At 32.9% G+C, this 21,841-nt stretch overlaps 1 protein-coding gene across 9 annotated transcripts in view; it reads left to right on the forward strand.

The window, feature by feature from the left end:
* Positions 1-21,841, forward strand: part of NfI (Nuclear factor I) — a 171,366-nt gene that overhangs the window by 42,342 nt on the left and 107,183 nt on the right. For 3 of the 9 annotated variants that reach the window (XM_065364368.1, XM_065364371.1, XM_065364376.1), the window contains exon 1: positions 130-271. The exons of 3 other annotated variants lie outside the window; for them this stretch is intronic. In XM_065364368.1, the coding sequence (XP_065220440.1) occupies positions 182-271 (90 nt within the window). In that variant the 5' untranslated portion in view covers positions 130-181. Of the gene's footprint in view, positions 1-127; positions 272-21,841 lie in introns of those variants that run through there. 3 more of the 9 variants (XM_065364370.1, XM_065364377.1, XM_065364378.1) reach the window with 2 other exon arrangements.

A 21,841-nucleotide genomic window follows, 5' to 3' on the forward strand; every position in this document is an offset into this window, starting at 1 on the left:
ATTATCTTTTTTTGTTACTTTTTAGTTTTTGAATACTTGAACAATATCTATGCAGTGCATGGACTCTGATGTATAGTTTGGTGATTAGATGATTGTGGTGTAATGGTTATTTTTATTGGAATTTTTACGTCGCGAGTGCTGTGACCGTATATGTATTTATTGCTGATGTTTTAATGGTACAATGTACGAATGCGGTACATATCAACCTCCGTTGCTCAATCATTCTCAACAGTCTGCATGGTACTCGAATTCGTCGTGTTATTCGTACAAGGTTTGTGAATTTTTTGTTATGATTTATTTATTTTGGGAGAGGAATGGAAATTGGATGATGTTCGAGATGAATTTGGTGATGAATTTGGACTGAAGATACGTTGTGAAAAAGTGTAGAATTTATGGATAACTTGAGGTGAAAAGACTTGAGTTTTGAATTAGTATACGAGTTTCAGAAATGAGAGTATGAGAAAATTTGAGAGAAATAGAAAAAAAATGATCTGAAAAATGAAAAGGGTATGAAAATCCCAAAAAGTATGTTAGGTGTAGACCTTTGACTCGTTAAAAAAACATTTTAAAGAACAAAACGTGGTCATTCTGTTGAGAAAAAATGAAGGATGAAAACAAAATCATCTTTGTGACGACGATGATATCTAGTCGAAATTTCGAGGAATTGAGACAGTTCGTCATATTTGTACACACAAAAAATTGCATTCTGAGAAAATTTACCAAAAAAAAGATTGCTCGATATGAATTGGAGAAATTTTTTGTGTACTTAGGCATTTTTCTGTGCTCATTTCTAAACGAACCGATACCTCAGAATTTGTCCATAGTTATACCCGCACTCTAATATTTTAGCTATACATCACTCTCTTATTTTTCTTTTTTCGATAGCTTTTTACTTCGACTTTAGGTGAAATTTTAAAGAAATTTAAACAATTTTTCTGCGAAATTCAGACGATTTGGTAAAATTGTAAAAATTGCCAAGTACTGCATCTTTTATAGATAGAAATTATATTTGCGAAAACTTGAAGAAATGTGAAAGAATTTTGTTCGTTGTCAAAGAACCAAAATTAAATTACTTTCAACAGAAACGGAAATTTTTGAGCGAAGCTAATTGGAAATTTAATTCTTTACAATTTTGGTCTCATTTAAATTGCGACGAAATCTATTTTTTATTTGGTACATATTTTAACAAAAAACAGCGATTCAAATAGACAAAGTTTAAAATGCGTTAAAAATTTTTGATGCTGAAATTTGTTCTGTTTCCAAAGGTCGGTGCACCTTTCCATTTCTTTGGACATAGAATAATTACTTGTAGAAAAATTTACTTTGAAAAATCGATGACTTAACCCACTTTGGAATAGAGCTCTTCAATTGCAAAAAATTAAATATTTTGCCAATGAAAACCAATTGATTATTTCTATTCTTTAATTTATTTTCATTTTTCTTCATTATTTTTTATTCATAGGTAAACTTTTAAAGTTTTTTTTTTGGAGATTTTGTGAAAATAAATTGAGGGAGTGGGTATTAGTACATTTTCAATTCGGAAAATGTCCTTATAAGGTCCTTCTTTTTAGTTTTCAGATTTTGTTAGAAACTCTGATAACAATCGAGTACGTTACCTAGGGAATTTTTGAAATTTTTGAAATTTTTTCACCTCAAAAAATCGAGGTATTGGATAGGTAAAATATGAGTCTTACAAAAAATATTAAAAAGGATATAGTTTTGGAGATGCTTAGAACTAAAATTAGTGAACTAATTTTTATTGAACAATCATTTTTTGAATTCTTATAGCTTAACTACCTATCTACTTACAAATCATTCTCATATTTCGTTCATAATTTCGAGCTCTTATATTTTATGGTTGTATTTGTGCTTATTATGTTTTTTGTGAGGAATTGAAATAGTTTTTAGTTTATTTTCAATCTTCCGATAGAAATATTGTATTTAAAAAAATTTTAGTCCACCTACTTATAGCGATAAAAATTATTGGTAATTATAGAAAGGAAGCAAGGAAGGGAGGAAAGTAAAGAAGTTTAACGAAGAAATAATAAAATCAGAGAAAAGACGTAAGTGAATTATTCGGGACACCAATGCAAAAGTATAAAAGTTTAAAAAACTGTACTCAAGACTTCAATTTTGTAAGCTTGGATTGTTTCATTTTTTCTGTCAAAAATGAAAATTTTCGAATTTAATGTAAGTAGGTTTCAAATTTAATATTTTTTCCCTATAAACTGTGCATTGGGATTTTTATCAACTTACTTCTCAATCATGTTCTTAATCTCATTGAAAGTAATATTTTTCAACTTGAAAATCAAAAATTTCATCATTTTTTCAGTGAAAAAATAAATTTGAGTTTGTTGCGAAGAACCACCGGTTGGTGAGGAAGGGAGGGAGGATCACAAGCATCAAAAATACATTCGAAAGTAAAAAACGAAGCATAGGTACTTTTGATGCTTGAAATTGATTTTTCTGGCTTTAGGTTTTTCCAGTTTTGGACAATATTCTTCCAAAAATTTTTATTTTGAGGAGAAAAACAAATTGGCTTGATTAATTTTGATGCTTGTCAATTTTTTTATCGTTGATATTTGTAAAAGATCGCTTAAAAGTCTATTTGTCAATTAAAATACCTAACTAGGGGTGGGGGGAGTAATTCAATTGGGACAAAGGAGGCAAAAACTTTCAAAAATTTTTGAAATTTCAAAAAAAAAAAACGGAAAGTAGGTACCATTTATTTTATTTTCTCACTTTTATTCAGCTAACTGGTTCTGTTTTTGATCCTTTGTGGGGAAATTCAAGAAAATATACTTGATGGATTGATAAAATTTTAAAGAAAACATGCATACTTAGCTCTAATTCAACGAAATACGTAAAGTTTAACATTATTTGAATTAAAAATTGAAAAATAGCAAAAATAAGTATTCCATGAAGCTTTCAAGTTCTTCAGACTTCAACATGTAAAGAATCAGCCGATGGAGTAAAAACATTATCTCCTCTGCCTCTTTTCCCTCTTACCAAAGTTCAAAACTTACCTTAGTCTGCTCTCCGAAAAAAATTATTTTGTTATTTCAATTCGATTATAATTCTTTTTTTTTTGCACACGAATAATTTTTAAACGGCGAACTCTGGGAAAATTTCATGTACACATACCTATGTACATATGAGAAACAATCTCCAATTGAAAATAATTTCGAGCACGATTCTCGCCATTTCCTCTAAAATTCAATCCCCCTTCTCGATTCAATCAATTTTCCAAATACCCTCGTTCCCAATTCCTCTTCCGGCGCAACCTGCAAAACCTGCCTTACCCTTACTACGAGGAGAAAAAACACTCGAAAAAAAACACGCCGAAAAAAATCTCACCAACACGCTACAGCATCTTTTTTACATCCAGCAGTAGCTGCAGCAAACGATATTTCACACCAAAATCTCAACCTTTTAAATCTAAAGCCTTGGCAAACTTCCACGCGCCGCGTAAGAATACTACAAATTAATTAATAAAAAGAAGAGAAAAAAAACAACAAAGTTCTGCTCTAACATCGCAAAACATCAGCACGATGAGGAAAATGCCGCAATCTTCGAACACCCTGATACGACCTAGCAGACCCGTGTTTGACTGTTTCTGTTTGCCGCATTAGGACGACCTACAGAAGAGTATTTAGTATTTTACCAACCACTGATTTAAACAATGTTTAAAACGCCGATCAAATAACCGAAACTGCGACAGTGTTTCTTAAAATAGAGATGCAGAAAGGCATAACTACGTACTTACTACACGTTGTAGTACTTTTAATTTTGTAATGAGAATGTTCTCTCAATACGTGTGCGAATGCGAAGAAATTTGAGTCGATTACAGAAGCGTGTAGGTTATGCTGTGCATTGAAAGAGTAGGTTTTCGATAGCTATAACGATTGTGGTTTTTGTGGCCGAGGCCGAGGTGTTGGATTAAATTGGTTGAGGAATTCGAAAAATGAATGCAGCAGCGTATACCTACCTAGACCTACATGTATAACTGTGTGATATCGATTACTTATTCATTCATGTTTTTTTTCATGATATTATGATTGGTTGATTAATTTGTTGGTTAATTTTTTTTAATACGAGTAGACTTTTTTTAATTTACGAATTGGGAACTTGTGATAGGAAATTCCTCTTCTCCAGTTAAGAATTACACATAATTCCATTTTTTTTCTTTTTTTTGAATTTGGGTCCAACACTGTCCATCTGTTATTTCTAAAAATTCTTAAACTGCATTGATGCTGAAAATAGGTCTGCAACGATCTCAACCTACTTCTAGAAAAAAATTCATCAACTCGATTACTTTTACTATACACAAACAAATCGCACTAAAATACGTATGTATAATAAAAAGAAAAATTACAAGATTCTCAGAAAAAAAATATAATAAAATAAAATTTCAAACAAGCTTCTCAGTTCCCTCAGTAGTTGTAAAAACGTCACAATCGAATTAAATGAAATACAATGTTTTGATAGGTCGACTTGTATATTCGAATGCAACGTGGGCGAAAAAAAATACACAAGTGTGTTTGGTTAATTGACCGAAGACGTAATTGATGACAATTTTTACGAAATAGACGAATGCTTGTGTTGAAATATAAAATACGATATTCGTGTATACGAGAGACATAAAAATTGAAGAATCGGGAATATATTAGTATTAAGACATAATGTTTTCGTCGACGCTCGACAACTGATTATGTACATTTTCATCATTTTTAAACCGAATGATTCATCATGTACTCGTATTCCGATGTCATTGACTATTATTACTCATGAATGAAGTATGTGTAAATTCTGATTTTGGATTTTGGTGTAGTTTGTAGAGTGTAGATCAAAATTAAATAACAATTAATTTCATGTTTAAGCTTTGTACAACAGAAACAGAATAACCATGTACAAATTGATGGCAATAGCACATCTGGAACTTTCCCAACTGGGGAATGCACTCGAATTGGAAAAAAGTCATATAACTATAATGTGAACTATTTCAATATTTCAGTATTTTTTATTTTTAATTAGAAAAATGTTCAATTAATACTTCCTTTGGACATTTGAAATAAAATTAGAAGTTATTATGTGACTGTTCCTTCTTCTCTGAGGAGATATGTAATTTGATATAATTTGAGTCATTTTTTGATTTTTTTGTTCTCGAACCTCTTAAAAATCGCCAAAAATTTGTGAAATGTGGATAGCTAAATAAGTAGGAATGTTAAAATCAGAAAAAAAAAATGAAAAACGCGTTTGCCTCTTATGAAAGTCGACTTGAAATTCCTCAGATTCGTAAGTATTCGATGAATTGAACTATACCGAGAACTTCTTATCGTAAATTCATCATGAAACGACGAAGATTAAATTATCATTTTGTGAACGTATTTAGTACTAAAAATAACATTACTTACAAAGAAATCTACTGACACAACGATCTTACGGTACATTGTAATACAAAATGTGTAATTTGTATGTTAAAATGACGTAGTGGGAATTTTCCTTGGCAAAAGTTGTAGAAAAGTAAAAATGTGGGCAATTTTTTGTGATTTCTGACTATACGCTTTGATATTGCTACGAGGAAGGAGGAGGAAGAGGAGGAGAACGAAGTATTTACGCAGGATCAAAATAGATAAATACAAAGCCTCAATGTAAGTAATTTAAATAGGTGTGATTTTGAAAAGAAAAAAACAATAACAATAGAAGGATAGGTGATCAATGAATCAATGAATCAATATTACCTCAAGGACATCGTTCAATAATAAATTCACTTCCTTATGAGATAATAAAAGGTATAAAAAAAATAACATGTACCTAACAGGATCATAATTCACGACGACGAGGTATTTCATACAGTCATTTCGATCATTCTGGACTCTGGACAATAAGCAGTAGCGCAGGCAAGTGCTTAGACTTTATTATAGAGAATCAAAGAGATTACGTCATGAAGAAATCCCTCGTCAATTCATGGGGAAAAACTGTTCCAAATTATCTTCTCGTGAAATGAATTTACATCAAGTGCACTGGTACTATCGATACTTCCATTTTTTTTTTTTTTTTTAATAAACATCCAAAAAATCAAAATCTGATTTTTGAAACATCAATTTAAAAAATATTGAATTTTCAAACGAGTTTTTTCACACGTTTTTGCCCCAAATTTTTTTTTTTACTATAAAATCATTTTTTTCAGCCAGGAGAGGGGCTCATTAAGTAGCACCAGAAAGGTCAATCGTACAAATGTTGAACGGATTAAAATTTTTCAATTTTTTTAAACACAAATTTGATTTTTTAAAAGTCGTAGCTACCTAATTTTAATAAGTAGGTAATTGTTTTACGAGTCGAGTGCTTTTGGAAGGAGCCAAAATTACATTTTTTTATTGGACCTGTTTGTGCTCTTGATGGCTCTGTAAGTCAGATTGCAAAATTTAAAAAATGCTAGAATGCTTAGAATCACCCTTCCTGAAAAAAAAACACTCATTTGAAAATGCCTCCTTTGTATTTTGGGAAAAGCGAGTTTTACGAAGCAGCAGGTTTCAATTTTTGTGAAAATTCCATCGTTGCTTTTCATTATTTCTTCTTTTAAAACTTATGTGTTTGGAAATTACTGGATATTTTTTTTTTAAATTCAAAATAAGTATGAAATTTATATAATTTCATCAAGATTTTAGAATCAATTTTTTTTCATTTAGGTTAAAAACAAAAATAAATGGTTATAAAAAAAAATTTGAAGGCTTCTGAGCTGTTACTTTTCAATACTTACCAACTCAGATACGTCAGTATAGGTCTACTCGCAATGAATGGATTTTGTTTTCTTGTTGGAAATTAAAAAACCCTATTTCAAGGAACTTCCCAATTTCCAAGATGAGCAATTGAGCGCTGAGTCACCATCAGATTTTTTTTACAAAAATTTCAATCCAATTCGATTGACCCTCTCATGAAATTGAAAAAAAAATATCCATGAAATCGCCGAAGCATCCATGTTTATCTCAAGTATTTCTCTTCCTCTCAGAAAATGGTACAAAAATTCTTTAAACATTTTAACAATTGAGTAAAGCATTACAAAAATTATTAGGGCCAAAACTGGGAGAAAAACTGGCTAAGATATTGAACAAAAAATTAAAAATGAGGCAAAGTTTGAGAAAAATAGCATTATAATTGAAAAAATTGTCATTTAAAACTTGAAAATGTAAAAATCAATAAAAAGGCTAAAATTTGAAAAAAAGCATGCATTGTTAAAATCATTGAAACAATTTGTACACAAGACCAAATTCTAATGAACTCGAATTAAATATCCAGAAAATTGTATATACTAATATGAGATAAACCGCTGTGGGTCATTCCATGCCAAATCGGCGGATTTTTGCTCGAGGGGTCTTAGTTTTTTTTCAAAATCAGATCACAATGTGTAGAGGTCATCGAACGATGACGAATGACGCAAACTGGACATTTGTTCGTTTTTCTTTGGCGGAGCTGTGGGGCTTTAAAGTTTTCCAAAATGACAGAAAATGGAAACTTTCAGTTGCGAATTGCTCCGATTGTACGTGGTATAGAATTTTGAACTTTTTTTTTCAAATTGTAGTACTTTGAGAGAGTAATCAGCGAATGATGTCAAAATCAGTGTTGCCACTTTCAAAAACCTAAAAAAAATCGATTTAAAAACTTATAATTTAAATGTAACCATGATCTCCATCGAGTAAAAATTCTGAAAAAATTCTCAGTTTTAGTCCTTTTTATGTAGAATAACATCAAAAAATTGAACTGGCCTTTTTTTTCATTTTCGAGAGAAAAAAAATACAAGTTGTTTATTGCAAAAATTCCATCAGAAACCTAAAAAATGAAAAATTTTGGATTTCTGAGATATTTTATCAATGTGTAGACGAACATGTGAAAAAATCCCCCTCCTCCCTCTTATTCTTCGTAAAATTATCTTTAAAAAATCATCATTTTCTTGTTGGCCACCGTTATCAATTTTATGTGAACATTCGTAATTTTGATTCAGAAGTCTTGGAATCATTTGATTTCAAAGACAAAAAATTTGATCAAGAAAGATCAACGAATTAAGCTTTATAGTTTGAAAATTCCTGGAAAGTCATGATTTTGAGTCAAGGACTACAAAAAATCGTGATCATTACGAATGAAGGGAAAGAGAGAAACGAAAAATATCAAAATTCTTATGTACAATAGTGTGACTCTTGGTTTTTCGAAAATGTTTCGACTCGAAACACGAGGTCATGGCTTCTCTACTAAACAAACATTTTTGATGTTTCATATACTTATAAATGTGAATTTATAGCGTTAATTTGATTGCCTAACTAACTCGCCATTTGTTTGTAGAAAAATTTTGAGTTGCCCAATTTTCTGTTTAGGTCTGTCCAAATCATTTTTAGAACTTCCAAAACAAGGCAGAACTACCGATTCGAATATTGCCTGCTTAATTCTTTCAAAAAAATTTGCCACGAATTTTCTGCACTTTGAATTCTTTAGTCTCCTTACACCTCGTGATTTCCAAACCAGTCCACATTTCTCCATCAACCTGAAAATCTCAACTTTCCAAAATCATCACAGAGTGCATCATTCTGCACCCGAATTTCGTCTCGACTCTCGTGCAACAAACTCTATAGTGCACCTGGACCTGGACTAGCTATGGAGTGTGCGAACAGTAGCACAATAATAATTGCCTGTACGGTTATGGACGGTACACCAAATTACATTTGGCTGCGGTCCAAAATTTCGAACATTAAACGGAAACAAATATACGATTACGAAATAACACACTTCACTACAATTTAATTAAAAAAAAAAAAAACCAACCAGATTTAATTTATCGATAAGAAGGAACGCCACGTATATATTTATAGTGAAAAGCAACACCACAAAAGTTTGACCATATACAATACCTACTTACTCGCTATACTATGAACATAACTGGGTTAATTTCCTTCTCGCTGCTGATGCTCCTTATACTACATATAATCGAATTAGTACGATAAGGTAAGCTGTGAAATTTTCTACAGCCTTGTTTGATTTCTCAACGTGTGTTGTATATATTTCGGGCGTCCGTTTATATGTTGAACACAACAAGATACGTACGAGTAGATAAGGTACAAATACAACATACTACAGCACCACTAAAGATTATAGTACGCTATACGCATATTTCGACGTCTTTCTCTGCCATAAGTCTATAGGTACCTCGACGTCATCGTACTTAGAGAACAGTTTCCTATTACGTTTTTATACGTACACACGTCGAATTCTTTTCTTAAATGTTTGGCATTTCTGCGTGATAAAAATAGCCCAAATAGAGCTCTGTTATCGATTCGCGATCGAACGAGTAATCGAATACTCATTGCTCACCACACGACCATTATTCTGTCGCCGTGGCCGTTTAAATTTCGCGACTATGCAACCATCGGATCGTCGTATTCTTTGAACGAACTCGACAGACGAAGACGACTTAATTAGAGAGGGAAAAAAACGACGAGTACATAGAATTTTATCGTTTTTTATGTACTCATGTAGAAAGATATGGACATATTGGTTTGAATTTATGTCTTCGATGTCATATATCGATAATATTGAGCTCTCGAAGGTCGATCAGCCATTAAAAAAAAATCAAAAGTAACCTTGAACGAACAATTTACCAATAAAACTCAACAAATGCGAAATTTTTTCTAAATCCAAGTTCGATGCACGTACCTATAAAATGATCTACTGTACAGTATTATTCGATGTACTTATAATCAACGGGATAAAAATTTCAAAAATCTTTCAGTCCTGCCCAGTAGCCGGCAACCTGTTCGCCCTACATCGAAGAATACCATCTATCATGCCGCCTTAAAACTAGTTTATCCACTACAGCGATGATATTTACCTATTTAGACGACAATGTTGCGATTATTCACCGTATGTCGATAAAATTCGCCTTAAAATTTTCTCCCCCCGTCTTCAGTTCAGAGACTGGTTCTTAGCTTATATTTATCGATTTGGTGGATAAATTTTAGCCATCACTTAGGCCGACATCGCCACTGCTCTGCAGAGAGACTGTGAAAAATTATATTTAGAATCGCTTCTTTCGCTGTCGTAATTTAGCCACGGTACAAAAAAAAAATAAAGAATCTCCGTTAAAAAAACCATCGAAAGAGAAAAACTATACCATGTGGGATCGAGTGCAACATTTTAACATTTAAACGGACCGGGCGCGCGAAACGAACCACGAACCGAGTACGATGTTATAATTTCTAGTTTTACGACTTTAATAAATTTCACGTTCGGATTTGTGTATATTTCGAGTATACAATATATTGTGAACTTACCTACGTATACATTTTTATAAGAATATTTAGTATGTATATTGAATTAAATCCTGATTTATTTAATTAATACGCTGAGCGTACTAAATTCATTGACGAATTTTTCATTGTGTAAGTACTAAAAGTATAACGTATTACCTGGATGCTATATTTTCGAGAAAGGGAGAGAGGCAGAGGGAAATTTTTTTTGTAGATATGAATTAGGTAGGTTAGGTACAAAAGGCAGATACGATAAATTTTTTATTCGAAAAAGGCGAATTTTTGTCAAACTCCTACGCACGAATTATACTTTATTGCGAAATATGCGAGATGAAAAGAGGAGGGGGGAAGAGCAAATCACATTTGAATAATTATGGTGATTAATAATGTCGTTCAAGATGGATCAAAAACGACCATTTTCTTCTTACTTTGGAAAATATAAAAATGGAAAATGAATTTGAGTTTATTTTAGCCCTGACAATCTGCTGTGAATTCCTTTGAGGGTTGTACAATCTGGAATGAAGTTCCCAAACCAAACCATGTAAGAGGGATCTATTAAGAAAGTTGAACAAAATTGAAAGAGCGGACTGCTGAGGCAAGAATTGGTTCATCTTGATGTGGAATGACCGTTTTCATTCACAGTTTTTTCCAAATGTTTTCGAGACAGTTCAGTTTTTTTTTATTTTTTATTTTTAAAATGTAGCGAGTTCGTTTTATTTTTAGATATTGAGTAAGGTAGTCCGCAAAAAATGATGGAGGATTTCGACTAAATTCAACGAAGACCTTCATTTTAGAGTTGAAAGTCTCTCAGAATTTTGTTAGCTCCGAAGGTATTCCTGGAAGAGAGATATAAATCCTCAAACAGGGGTAATTTTTGAAGGAAAAAAAATGCATTTTTTTGCTCCAACTCCTGCCAGCCTGTTTTAGGAAAAATGTCCAAGTTCTAAAAGATGGCATTTAAAATTCGGTGTCAACCTAAGCCATCACTATTAAAATTCAAGACCACTTTCAAGGTTTCACTGAGCAGTTAAAAATTTGCAAATCTCTTATTATTGGGTATAAATTCGTGTTTTAAAAATTTTTTCTTCCCAAATATTTCGCATTAATTTAGCCAAAATATTAAAAGATATTATTCTTGGAATTGCCAGTTTCAAAAATCGAGAAAAAAGGGCAAAATACCGCACATTTTTTTTAGATTTTTTGAAATCGGCAGTTATGAGCAAAAAATTGGCAGCACTGCTTCTAGGTGCTGAGTTCAATTTTTGGCCCTTCCAGCAACTTTCCTGAAGACAATTGAAGACTTGCAAGAGCCTCCAGAATGGCTCAAAAATTGTTGTTTTCACGAACGAAAATTTAAATGAAGACATCACGCCCTATTTGGGACAGTTTTTTTTTTTTTTTTGGAAATTATTAGGAATTTGCCATAGTAGCAAATTTTATTTTCAAAAGTTCGTCAACAGTCCAAAGCTCAAAATAAGAACTTCAAATTTCGGTTTCGAGATCCCATTTCAAGGGACGTTCTTTCAATCTAACTCAGTTGTGATGAAATGACAAAAGTTAGTTCAAGGGGGGTTGCGTAAACTATTTCTGAAAATAAATTAAATCTTCAGTACAAACATTCAATTCATTTTGAGAGAGCTAAAATAGGGCAATTCAACTCTTTTCAAAATATTAGAACTATATTTCTTTATTTTTGTTTTTTTTTTGAGTTCTTCAGAGTTATACTTATTGTCAATTCATTTAGCTGAATTTTCAATTCTTCTATATTACTTATTCTTAAGCCAAGTGTTTCTTTCAATTAGAAAAAAAATCATTCAATTTCTCTTCAACTAAAAATACAAGTTTTCTCATTTTTGAGTTTTTCTGTTTTTTTTTTTTTTTTTTTTAAATTTCCTTCACCATATTCATAAAAAAATCTTATGAATTTTTTCAGCATCGCGTCATTTCAGCACAACCTTAAGGGAAAACTTTAATTGAACGACAGATTAAGTGAATTGCACGACAGAAAAATCCCACGACGAAATCGTGTTTTTGAACGACAGCGATTTAACGACAGTTTTGGTCATTAAAACGACAGAATTGAACGACAGACCTCCAACGACAAGCATAGAAAATTCACGCCACGAGAAAGGGAATGCACGACGAACATGGGAAAGCCCGACGAAATTATTTCAATTGCCCGATTGAATTGTGTCCCTTTTTCGAGTGAGGTGGCCATCTCACTACCAATTTGGACAAAGTCATATCAATGGGCTGTTAGCGATGTCCCCATTGTAGAAGATTCCTGTTCTCTTCTTGTCCTCACATAAAAAACTCGTTTTTTATGCTTCTCGAAATGCAAATTTTTGGAAACTTTCTTTTTTTTCAAAAGTAACTTCCTTCAAAAAAACATCGTTCCAATTCTAAAATTTAAAAAACCAAAAAATAAACTCTTCGCATTAAAAAATAACTCGTTTTTAGGCATCTCAAAATGAAAATTTTCAGAAGTTCTCGCCCTTGTTTCGCTCTGCTCAGTTTGTTTCTCATTTTAAAATGAATAAATTTCACATTTTGAGGCCTCCAAAAATCCGAAAAAGAAAACAAAACTTTTCATGAGTCGTATGAATATTGTATCAATTGGCCAAACTTGATGCATGTTTTATTTATTTATTTTATTTTTAATTTAAAAAGTTGATAATCAAAGTTTAGCTATTCTTTATATCCGAGGAAGTGCCTATCCCGTCCAAAGAGACGCCTTTGAAAAAAATTACATCTCCCCCTCCCCAAAAAAAAACTTCTTCTATATTTTAAGTATGGGGTAAGCATAGAAAATCTGAAAAAATGGTCTGGAAAATGGAAAAATTGGTCTAGAAAACTTGGGGAAAATCGTTTTCAGAAATGAGTGGACACCTTGCAATAGAAGTAAAAAATGTGCCTCTATAGGGCAGAAGAAGAAGAGGGGTAGGCCAAACAAGGCATTTCTCATATAATTATTCATACTGTTCTTATTTTACGTTGATATCTTTAATAATTAATCGTTTTTGGACATTTTAATTTTGTGAATAAATTCGTCGCTTGTATCATTAAGTCGTCGTTCATTGCCTAAAGTCGTCGATGCATTTCATTCAATTTGTCGTGCATACGCTGGCGTTCATTTGATTTTTTTGGCGTGCACTTGAATTTTTGTTGTCGCGCAGTGGTTGAAAACTGTTTCCGTCGTTAGAAAAGTGGTTTTGGGACGTTAGCATCTGTCGTGCAAAACACTGTTTTTTTGTCGTTCAAATCATTTAATCTGTCGTGCCGATAAATGGCACCCCAACCTTAATACATATAAGTACACCAAATGTTGAGAACTCGTTTTCTGCCATTTTTCAATTTTTTCAAAAACTTGATTCCATTGTTTTAGGCTATTTTTTTCGATTTTTTTGAAATTCGCAATAAATTTTCACTAAAAAATTGGCACCACTGCATTCCAAAATATTTCTTCAATTTCTAAAATAATATCTTTCAATGTTTTGGCTCAAATAATGTGAAATATTTCGGACGAAAAATTTTCAAAACACGAATTCATTCAAACAATTGAGCCATTTGCGAATAATTGTTAACCGCTCGGTGAAACCCAAAAAGTAGTCTTAGATTTTTATGGCATTGACCTAAGTTGATGCAGAATCTCAAATATACCATCTTTCGGAACTGGGCCATTTTTTCTGGGTTGGGGCTGGATCAATCTGATTCAAAAGTGTGCATGACAGATATGCAATGGGACACCCTGCATGTGGGCAAATCTACAACTTCATTGTCGAACTATATCTGATACCGGCTACTCTGTTAATAGACTTTTTTCTTCACTTCTAGCCACATCAATTATAACATGCTAATTTTAATTCATTCAAACCTACTACATTGTTATCAACATAGGTGTCACTTTTCTGCAACATCCTTCCAAATGAATAAAATAAGACCTAAGTATGTGTCAAAGTAAAAGTTGATCTTACATCGTATGGTAGATGTTACTACGATAACCGACTACGCTATAATATTTTTAAACTCACACTGCAATTCAATTAAGTATACCACGAATACATCCAATTTGTTTTTCTATAACAAGGTGCCGAATTAACGCCAACGACTTACAAGTACATAAGAGTAGATAAAGGTGTACAAATATGTACCTTCAACTATAACTATTCCTATTCGATTATTTGACCAATTTATATTCGGCGAGAAATTTCGTATCGCGAATTATGAACACGACGAGTTCGAGTACGAATTGCACATTGAATTGAGAATAGGTATGTAACTATTAGTCGCGTAATAAGATTAAGAGTTGATGTAATCATTTAAAAAAGAGTGTTTCTAATCGACTAGCTACATTGTTTCATCGAATGCTAATTTTTTCATTATGCATTTAAAAGAAGTTTAAAAAATTTTAAGACACATTAATGCAATGTATAGAAATACGTACAATTAATTTGCAAATTGCTAGCAGTAATCCTTCGTGGTATAAATGCGCAGAGCTCGTATAATAGCGATAAAAAAAGTAGCAGACTGAGCGTAAAAGGAAGGACAAACCACTAAAAGTTCCGCATACATTATGCATTTAATTTTTCCATCGAGTGGTCTTGAAAAAAATGCTCAATAAAAGCTAAAAAAATTGTACTTTTCAGGGTTGTTAGGTCGTGCTTTTATGGCATCGTGAAAAAAATTACTTGAAATGAAATCATCAAATTTATTACGAGTGAAATATTTGATTAGGTAGTAAAAAATTCACACGAAGATCTTTCATCAAAAATTTAATAAGACAAAAAATTATAGCCTTATTATAAAATGAATAAATTGGTCACAAAATCACAAAAAAATTACTATGGTGCTTCAAACAAAAATCGCCATTTTTTAAAATTGACATTACGGGCTTAAATTTTGAGACACATTTAGTTCATGTAATTGAAAAAAAAAAATAGAAATCAATATTTTTCATTTCGAGAAAAAAAGTTGGTTACTTTTTCAAAAATTTAAATTATCCAGTCTCTCTTTTTTGTCAAAAGCTGCAAATTGTCAAATTTGCCAAAAGATGTCGTTTCTTTTCAAAAATGACTAAAATTGTTTTTTTTTTTGAACGAAAAATTCCAAAAGTTCTCACTTTTTTGCCAAAATTGGCCTAAAAATCTCATTTATTTTCAGGCAGTTTTGAGGGCGAAGTTTCGCTTATTCGAAAAAAATTTACTAAATAACATCACTCAATTGCCAAAAAGTCATGCTTTTTCCAAAAATTGGAAAAATTCTCGCTTTCTCCATTATTGCTAAAAAGTATTGCTTTTTCAACTTATAGAATTACGAAAAAAATGTATTTTCTTTCATAACTAGCCAAAGTCTCACTAGCATTTCTCATTAGATATCTACCACCTAAATTATTCAAATGACGCATTATTGCAGTAAAATTTCTCATTCTTGAACGCAAAACGAAATATTATAAAGGCAAAGCGAGGATCAACGATCGAATAATTTCGCTCGGACATACGAATAAGACATCGGACATGTATCATCAAACACGAACCGAAACTATCATTCAAATAATAGCTGTGTCATCGCGTCTGTCTCTGCGCTGCTACTTACTGCCCGTGGCTTTATACATAAGAGTACTTTTTGCTGGTGAAAACCCTATTGATGAATGATGCCTCAATTAATGATGCTTACTTTTGATACCAACAAACCGAAGAACAGACGTTGTCGAGGTTGATAGTTGATACTCGGAAATCCGTCTATCTTTATGCTGTTTGCTTTTTGCTTACGTACATTTCAAGTTCCTTGTACTAAGGACGCGGTAATTAACGGAGGCTAATTTGAAACGCATCACTGTAGATATGGGGTTTAGTTTAAATCTGATTCCCTAACAACTATTGAAGGGATATATCTACAGAGTATCTGTAGCTACATTACGAGTAGGTATAATTCCTTGGTGTATTCCGAATTCGCGTCTTATAGTCTTGATAAAGGTAGTATTTGAATATACAAGTGCAAAGGGTTGCTTGACGCTGCGTATCGAAGGAGAAATTTTTTTCTGCGGGTTTAAATGCAAAAGGAAGCAAGTGAAGGTGTTTTGGTAATGTGATTTACAAGATTTTACTTTTTGTACGGAGCTGAGCAAGACTTGAAGAAGAACTTGTATCATGTTTTGGACAAACCTTCAACCAAAATACACATATTTATTTGGGTAGATCGCAAAAAAATGTTGGAGTATTTTCACCAAAAGTGGAGATCTTCATTTTGAGTTGGAAATCTCTCGGAAAAAATTTTAGCTGAGGAGGTGCTGCTGGAGATGAGATATGTGTTCTGAAAGAGAGGGTATTATTGACCAAATCGTGTATTTCAACTAATTTTAGTGAGTTTTTAGCCGAATTTTTGTAAAAAAAAAATGGGCTATTTGCGGTAGGCCAGCAATTTTTAATTTATACGTTTTATGACCTGCATCCTGTTCTAATTGATCAAATAAAGTCAAATGTGGGGAATGGGGTTCTCTTGGGAGCTAGAATTGACCCCTCCAGTTTGGAGGGTCAAAGTTGAAAATTACAGAAAGGTCATTTTTTTGGAGAAGCATGATTTGGCCCCAAATTGATGAAAATGGTCCAAATTCATACCATTGGTGAGTATCACCATTGTAAACAACATATCCAAATTTCAGATTCCTATGTCATCCCCTCCCAATGTAAGGTGGAAAATTTTTGCGCGGAAGGACCTCTGGGTCAGTGGGGCAGTCTTCCCGCGAACATGCTAAAAAAAACACTTAAACATAGGCTTCGGGAGCCCCTTGGTGTCTTGGAGCCCCTGGCGATCCCTAGAAAACAAACCAATCCACCAAACGCTGAACGTGTGCCTAAAAACGACCAGAATCGTGTCGGAAAACGAATAAGAAAAGTGAAAATTAAAGCTAAAAGTTGTATTCGGGGGAAAAAAATACGATCAGTTCGGTCGGTTTAGTCGCTCGTATGAGTTTGGGATTCGGATATAGAGCGAGTAAAATGTCAGCAGCGTACATTCATTCGGCGTGAGAGAGCAGAATGGCATCATGCCAAAGGCAAGAAATCTATATCCTGCAAAAGGTACATAGGTTCTCGCGGATTTGGTGATTTAGCGGTAACAAAACGAACGCGCATCGTGGCAAAGCTTTTTGTACGTACAAAAGAATACACACAGCGTGAGACAAAGGGGGTGAAAAAAAGCGTCAACTGAACGACTTACATCATTTTTTTAATACCTCACCCTCTGGAATTTTTTTTCATCTAGAAAGGAAGAATTTACACGTGAAAAGGGTTCAGCGATATTGAAAATTGACTCGACAAGAGCTCACCTAATGGATATAATTTGCATTCAGGTGGCGGGCGCGGTTCACCCCGGATTGATCAAAGCTTCCTAGAAGCTATCGTATTTCTCCCTTGGGTATGATGGCGAGACGGACGTGGTAAAAGGACAAGCTTTACCCTAATTTGCAAAGTGATCGTGTTTTAGCACGCTTGCTTATGCACCGTGTATACCATCTCGAGGCTTTTAATAGCGTTATTGTTTGAGATAATTTCGATACGTACGTAATAGGTATATAAGACATCGTCGTGCTCAGAATGCAGGCGCTTATGTCTAGCTCATGGGCTGGTGGCTGCGTCTTTTTCACTTTGCCGAATATATCTAACCCAACGATCGACGATATACGCGTACGATAAATCATTCCACGTTCAGATTAACCTCACCTATCGAAATTATCGAATAAAATAAACATTAGTTACGAGCTAAACGCGTTTAATAGCGAGCATTTCAAACAAAAGGTGTGGGTGGATCTGGATATATCGGATAGCTTTGCATAATATGTAAGTACCTACCGGTACATTTTTACTCGCACCTTTATCTTTATGCTTACATTGATATTTACGATACATGTGCATGTGCAATTGCATATGCTAAACAAGGTAGTACACTGGTATATTGGTTTTGTTTTGTGTATCGATACTCGTGATTGGACGATTTATGTTACTGTGGCTTACATTTATTTGATATACTCGAGTTTTCCTTAAAAGGAAGATTAGATATGGAAAATTTTTGAACTGTATACGCAGCTAAATCGAAAAAGCATTTTGAAGTACACCACCATGTAAAATTTCACCTACTGAAGTGCATTTTTTGACGAGTTTTTGAAAACTTTGACCCAAAAAATGCAAAAAAAATCAAAATTTTGCAAACGTTTACATTAAAAGCTATAAAATTTGATAGGTAGGTACGTGTCTCATTTTCGAACCTCTGAAAAGATTGGAAATTGAAAATCATTTTGGGCGGTTCTGAAACCTCCAGTAGATTAAAAAAAATCAAATTCTCATAAAATTTAACTTACTTCATCTAAAGTAAAAAAAATACTTTAAAAATTATGAAAAATCGATCAAATAAGGGCAAAAATCTGCAGAAATATACGTACCTACTTATGAAAATCGTTAAAACGTCATTAAATCAATTTAAAATAACCAAAAGTGGATGAAATAATGCAAAATTTCGGAAAAATTCTTTCAAAAACTTGAAATTAAAAAAAAAAATAAATCGGTGAAATTGAGCAAAGTATATTGCCAAAAATGCTCAAAAATTTGTTAAAGTGATGTCAGTTGTAAAATCAATTTAAAATTACCAAAAATTGATCAAATGTGAGCACTAATCTACAAAGAAAAAATTTTTGCAAAAATTACATAAAGTACATAGTCATAAGTATCATAAAACCTATAAAATTGACATTTTTTGGCAGAAAAATACTGAAAATCATCAAAAATTTATAAGCTTTGGTCAGTAAAATTAAAAAAAATGCATAAAACCTGAATAAAAAGAGTCCTCAATGATCTCCCCTTTACTGCGGAAAAATTCCAACAAGTGTAATTTGTTCGAGACCTCAGTTCGATTCTTCACAAATCACCTTCCATAAACTGTGTCTGAGACCTTCGTTAGACCCTTTTTCAAGCACTTGTGTCGTAAAAAAGGACCTACCCTAATTATAGTTTGAAAATCACTTCAAGTTAGGGCTCAATATAATATGAATATTAGTCTGTAACTGAATAAGACAGATATTCACTTTACACATTTTGATTTTTTTCAATTCTCATAATTATCAGAGCAGACTTTAACTAAATTTCAGCTCCCCGAACTTCAACTGAGTCAATTTGATCAAAATTTTTCATTGAAAACTAGGCAGATTTGCATTTTCAAAAATGAAAATATCATCGTTTTTCTTCTCGAATTCCAAATTTTCCAAAGCTTCTGCCTCGTTTTGCTTCGGTTAATTTTTTTTCTGTTTCAGAACTTACATTTTTAGAAAATTATTGTTCAATTTGAAATATTTTAGAGCTATAAAATAAACTTTTCACATCAAAAATGATCTGGGATATAGCTTTTTGGATTCGAGAGCTTTTGCCCTCATTTAGCAGGGACGAATGGTTTCATGTTCTAAAATCAGGGCTTTGTTTGTAGGGGCACATGGGGGCACTGCGAGCTCCCAAAGTTTCAATAATATCGAAGAATTGCCATAAAAACAGGAAAATGAAAAAAATACGTGGAATAAAATAAAATTTGACGAAAAAAATGATCTTTTAAGCAATTTTGTAAACAAACAGGGTTTTTGTTTGGTAAACTTTGAAACAAAAAGAAGACTTTTTAGGCAGGCAAGACAAAAATCAAGCACGAATTTCTGAGCAAGTGAGCAATTTTGGGAGAAATTACAACCATTTGACTACTTTATAACAAAACTTCTTCCAGATAATTTTGACGAAAAAACATTAAAACTTTTTGTCAACCCGCCAAAAATTAACACTCTGACAAATTTGACAAAAAACGAAATTTTTTTACAGTTTTGACAAAACTGGATTTTTTTGGAGTATTTTGGCAAGAATAGGACTGTTTGACAATTTTTGCAAAAATTTACCCCTTTTGACAATTTTACCAAAAAATGGACACTTTTTGACAAGTGTACTAAAAATGTCATTTCCTGACTAATTTTCCAAAATTTGACGCTCTTCGACATTTTTTCCCCTAAAAATTGACACTTTTTGATTTGAGCAAATTCGGCGAAAAAAACAGAACCTGATTAGCAAGTTTGGCAAAAATAGGTCTAAGAGAACTTTTCAGACAGATAAGGCGAAAATAAATTCTTTTTGTATTTTTGTGGAGGGGGGGGGGGCGGTAAAAAAATTATGGACTTACACCTTTCGAGAATCAGCGTGCCTCCAAAAACAAGTGATAAAAAAAGCCTGTCTTGAGTTATTGGAAAATTACTGTTAGGATTTAGAAAATGTCAAGGACTAGCAAAATCTATGTAAGTACTTCTCGCTTAGAAAATAACGCTAGATATTCAAGTTTTCGACGGACGAATTTTCAAAAGCTTATTTTTTTACTTGTTTAAAATTGAAATTTACAGAAAATCACTGCTCAAATTTTAAACCTGCCAAGGACAACCAAATCAACTTTTGGGATCAAAAATAATATTAGGTACCTATTGTGTTATTTTTTATATTTATCTTGAATTTGTATAAATTTTAGGGAGCTTTTCCCTCGCTTTGTTCAGTGTTCGTTGAAAAACGTTTCAATACCAATTTTCAGAGGTGACGTTCTCTAAATGGCACAAAAGTGCTGGAAAAGCAGTGCTGGTTATGAGAGGTTGGGGGGGGGGGGGGTTAAAGTTGTCCGAAAATTTTTGAATATTGTATTTTTTTTCTTCATTCATTGAATATCTGTAGTATTATTTTGAAACACGCAAACCCCATTTTTATCAGTACGTACTTATATTTAGGTCACCTCTAGAGGCTCGATCCCTCGAGGAAGGTGCAAACTATAGATACAGGCAGCAGACAGCAAAAAAAAAAAATCATATAAATAATCCAAATAAACTGAGCGTTTAAAATTAATGAACAAATCTGTCGCGACGCGGCTCACTCTTTGACGTCAAAGCTCATTCTGCACAAACACATAGACATAGAGCACCGAGAACCAACAGTACCTATAGGATAGGAAGAGTGAGATGAGAGACAAAGTAAAGCATAGCATACGCAAACATCAAAAATAATTTCGCAGGTGATATTCGTCTCTGGTCCATGCGGTAATTTTACGCTTTTCTTCGAACGACACCCATACGTTATTTAAAACATCTGTTGAGAAATCTCAACTCGCCTAGCTGTAGCTAGCTATACACTATTACTTGTAAGTTGCTACCAGCAGCTTCAACAGCGTCTCGCTTCTCTCCTACGTATACCACCGTATCTTATACACGGTGATCTAATCCGATTAAATCGTCTGGACGCCGAATATTGTAGATAGGTAAAATAAAGTATTACCCACTACATACCCAGATACGTAATACAGTTGGCTACAATGAATAAATGCGATGTGAAATTTATATAGATCGATTTCCACTCGCACAGTGTGCTTTGATGAATGGTCCATCCAGCAGATGATTTAGTTTAATTACTTATACAATACAGATAATAACTGGACGATTGTGTGCATAAAAATCATATTTACGCCTGTGCGTCGGTAATAAAATCCGCGTAAATTGACAT

Source organism: Planococcus citri, chromosome 4, assembly GCF_950023065.1.
Source record: "Planococcus citri chromosome 4, ihPlaCitr1.1, whole genome shotgun sequence".
NCBI classification, from domain to species: domain Eukaryota; kingdom Metazoa; phylum Arthropoda; class Insecta; order Hemiptera; family Pseudococcidae; genus Planococcus; species Planococcus citri.